At 37.3% G+C, this 3,908-nt stretch overlaps 1 protein-coding gene across 1 annotated transcript; it reads right to left on the bottom strand.

Moving 5' to 3' along the window:
* Window positions 1-2,063: 2,063 nt before the first annotated feature.
* On the bottom strand, window positions 2,064-2,698 carry LOC101089258 (superoxide dismutase [Cu-Zn]-like). The gene is given in 2 exon segments (XM_045053864.1): window positions 2,064-2,278; window positions 2,281-2,698. Coding segments are annotated over 2 exon segments (459 nt in total). The 5' UTR covers window positions 2,630-2,698; the 3' UTR covers window positions 2,064-2,168.
* Between the last annotated feature and the right edge of the window lie 1,210 nt (window positions 2,699-3,908).

Below are 3,908 nucleotides of genomic sequence, written 5' to 3'. Positions count from 1 at the left end.
TCCTCTGTGGACACTGGTTTGCCTTCCATCTCCTGAAGAAAGGCTTCCAGTGTGCTAGAAGGAGGAAGAGTGGAAACATCCTTCTCTAGGACCACATAATTTAATGCCTACCCAGACAGTAGGCACGTCTATCTATGATGAGCTAATAAGTCTGCAACAATTCCCACTGAAATTCAAATACATACCTTTCATAAACTACAGCAGAAGTCAAAAAACAGCAGCCCACAGTCCAAGTCAGCCTGCATGGATGTGTTGAGTGATCTTCACAGTACCCTTTTTAAAATCTGAATTTGTTGGACAACATTTTAAAACTGGGAAATTCTACATTTCTAGTTTCTCCAGAGGCTCTTACCACACTATGCCACATTCCAACATGGAAACAAATGGTCACAGCTGAGTGGGATTGTCCTCTCTAAACAGTATATGCCTCTGGTCCATCATAGAGCCCACTGCTCCCCAGTATTGAAACAATCCATTGATATTTATCATTGCCTTTGTTCTGATAGGTCCCTGTTTCCACATTTTCTTTAGTCTTAGGCCCTTCTTACATGCTACTGACCTGGAATATTTTAATATATGAGAGGCAAAACTATGCCCTATATGAAGAGTTACTACAAGCAAGAACTTGATTTTGAGACTAAAGAGATTTCATAAGGCAAAGAAAAGGAATGACCTGAAAATAATGCTATTACTTGACTACTGGCTTTCTTGTTATCCTTGATTGACAGAATCTACTCATTGTGAAGATTTGAGGACTACACAAGGAAATAAAGTAATAGACTTCTCAACAGCCTTCTTATGCCAGTCCAAAGATGGCCTTTGTCAGTTTTGTTTTATTCTTTTTAGTTTCCAACATTATTACAATATAAATATGTTATAGGAAATTTGGGGAAAAAAGAAAAAAAGTCTTCTCATTATAGTATCACTGCCCTGACCCCTCTTCTTAAGCAACCACTGTTATCTGTTAATTGAGTCCTTCTGAAAATATCTAGTCATCTACATACATTTATATCCATTGTTTTACACATATGGGGTTGTACTGTACTTAACAATATTAGCACATATATTTCTTCATCCTTCTCCCTGAAAATTATCTTTATTGGTTTGTAAAAATGATACACATCCCTCCAAAAGTGTAACAAATAAATTTGTTATTTCAAAACCAAAAAAAAAAAAACCAAAAACCAAAAAATACCACAAATCCATAGTAAATCATTCAAGTTATTAAAAAAGATAACAAAATTTCAAATGACTTAAAAATCATTTCATCCAGAAATAACGGTTACTAACATTTGAGGATTTTCACCATAGACATCTTTCTATGTATGTATATATATATGTAGAATATATGTATATATATTCTATGTATGTATATATATATATATATATATATATATCTACATATATATGTATATGTAGATATATATATATATATATATATATATATATATATGTAGAAGGAGGAGGGGAGAGAAAGGCGAAGGAAAGGAGGGAGGGAAGGAGGAAGGAAGGGAAGAACACCAACAGATTGATAAATCAATTTATAGATATAAAGATAGGAACACAGGATTATGTTACGATGGCATTTTGAAATAAAAGATTTCATTTTAATTTTTCTTGAATTTAAAAGTGAAGAAAAAGCCAAAGAATTATTTAATTTCACACAAAATGTTTCTTCACAAAAATGAAATAGTTCCTAAATTCTCTAAAAGGAACAATCTGAAAAACATTGTGTTAGGTAGTATCTACTGACTCTTCTGTGAAAAATGTGGAAAGTAGCATTCCTAATCTTATTATGTATATTCTTGTTTGTAATGGAGTTTTAGGACCATTACACTTTGTTCCATGACAGTAATTCCAATAGTTGTTTCATTTTATTTCTTTTTTTTTTTTCAGACAATGAAGTTTAATACCCATATGATTATTAAGCCTGGCAAAATACAGAGATCATTGAAACAGACATTTTAACTGAATAGGAGTTTTATAAAATTATACAAATCTTCCAAGTGATCATAAATCAGTTCTCATTACAGGTACTTAAAGCAATTAAAAAGTCACACAAATTACACTTTTAAAGTTACAGTGTTTAATGTTTATCAAGTTAAATTTCTACAACTAGCAAGATAACATAGGAGTTACTAGGACTCAGATCGCATCCTAGGGAATATTTACTTGGTGATCCCAATGACACCACAAGCCAAACGACTCCCAGCGTTTCCCGTTTGCGTACTTTCTTCATTTCCACCTTTGCCCAAGTCATCTCGTTTCTCGTGGACACCATCGTGCGGCCAATGATGGAATGGTCTCCTGAGAGTGCAATCAGAGAATCTTCCATAGACACGTTGGCCACACCGTCCTTGCCAGCAGTTACGTTGCCAAGGTCTCCAACATGCCTCTCTTGATCTTTTGGCCCACCATGTTTTTTGGATAGAGGATTAAAGTGAGGGCCTGCACTGGTACAGCCTTGTGTATTATCTCCAAACTGATGGACGTGGAATCCATGCTCTCCTTCAGTCAATCCTGTAATGGTTCCTGATACCACAACAGGCCCATTGCCCTTCTGTACGAAGTGGATGGTGCCCTCCACCGGGCCCTGGCCCTTCAGCACGCACACGGCCTTCATCTCCATGACTCTCGGGGTCCGGTCCGAGCTTCAAGGGCTCCGAGGACACCGGAGGACGCCGCAGAAGACGCCGACGCCTGTTTCATTTTATTTCTATATGTTAATAGCACCACAATGCCCATGACCAACCTTCTATCATGGTTGCTTCATTTCTGATATTTTAATATTTTCTTTGACTCATTGACAAGACTAAACAATTCAGTCGTTTGTTTGGGCTTTTTTTCCCACAAGAGGAGCCCTTGGGTGTTCTAATACATGAATTATTGCATATTTAAAAATGTTCATGTGTTGACTTTATCCTTGAAGGATGATTTCGCTGGACTTCTCAGCTCATATTTTTTTCCCTCAGAATTCTGAGGACTTTGTCCTACTGTGTCTCGAGTATTTTCTGTATAGACTTTTGAGAGCAATCTGACGTCTCTCCAATTAGTGATTGCTTTTGCTATCTAGATACTCATGAAAGTCTGTCCTTACATTTGTGTTTTAATAGCTTCATTAAGATTTATCTTAGTGTTGATTATTTAGTGTTGTTTCATTTTTGTTTTGGACAACATGTACCCATTACATGTGAAGATTCAAGTCTTAGAGAAACTTTCAGGAAACTGAAGATGCACAGACGTTAAGTAACTTGCTCATGATCACACAGATAATATATGGCAGGGTCTGGATTTAAATTCTGCTGTCTGATTACAGAACCTAACCCCTAGTCACTACAGTACAGTTTATCCTGATGAAGAATTGTGCAGGATATGGCCTCTCTAAGCCGGTTAGTCACTGACTACACACAACTTATTCCAAGGATATCTGCATTTGGCAGGTGTCAGTAATCTAGCCATTTATAAGTCCCTCACCATTTATAAGTCACTGTCCAGAGAAAGGATGACACAGTGGGTTTTGATCATTGTGGTACTACATTCTTTTGAAGAGAAAAAAAGTAGAGGGAAGAAATGGAAAGACAAAAGTAACAGTTCAAAAGGAAACAAAAAAGAATTACCAGAGTGGGCTGATGCAGACTGATGGAAGCAGATATGGTTCTTGTTACTACATATGTTAAGGACAGCAGACCAGAAACGGCTCCATCTCTTGACTTCATCCTCAGACATCCTTTCCCCTTACCACAACTTTCCCCAACAATACTAGGTTTCCTTAATGTCGGAGCTCAGTGCAGCACCACCAAGAAGAGAGCAGATGGTGTGCAGGTGCCTGATAAGGTCAGCCCGCCAGCAAACCAGCACAGGTGGCAATTCACAGATGTGAACAGCAGCACTGACCAGGTTCCACACCT

Source organism: Felis catus, chromosome A3 (assembly GCF_018350175.1).
Source record: "Felis catus isolate Fca126 chromosome A3, F.catus_Fca126_mat1.0, whole genome shotgun sequence".
Lineage (NCBI taxonomy): Eukaryota > Metazoa > Chordata > Mammalia > Carnivora > Felidae > Felis > Felis catus.
Note: the sequence above shows the minus strand (reverse complement) of the source record. Positions and strands in the feature narration are given on the sequence as shown.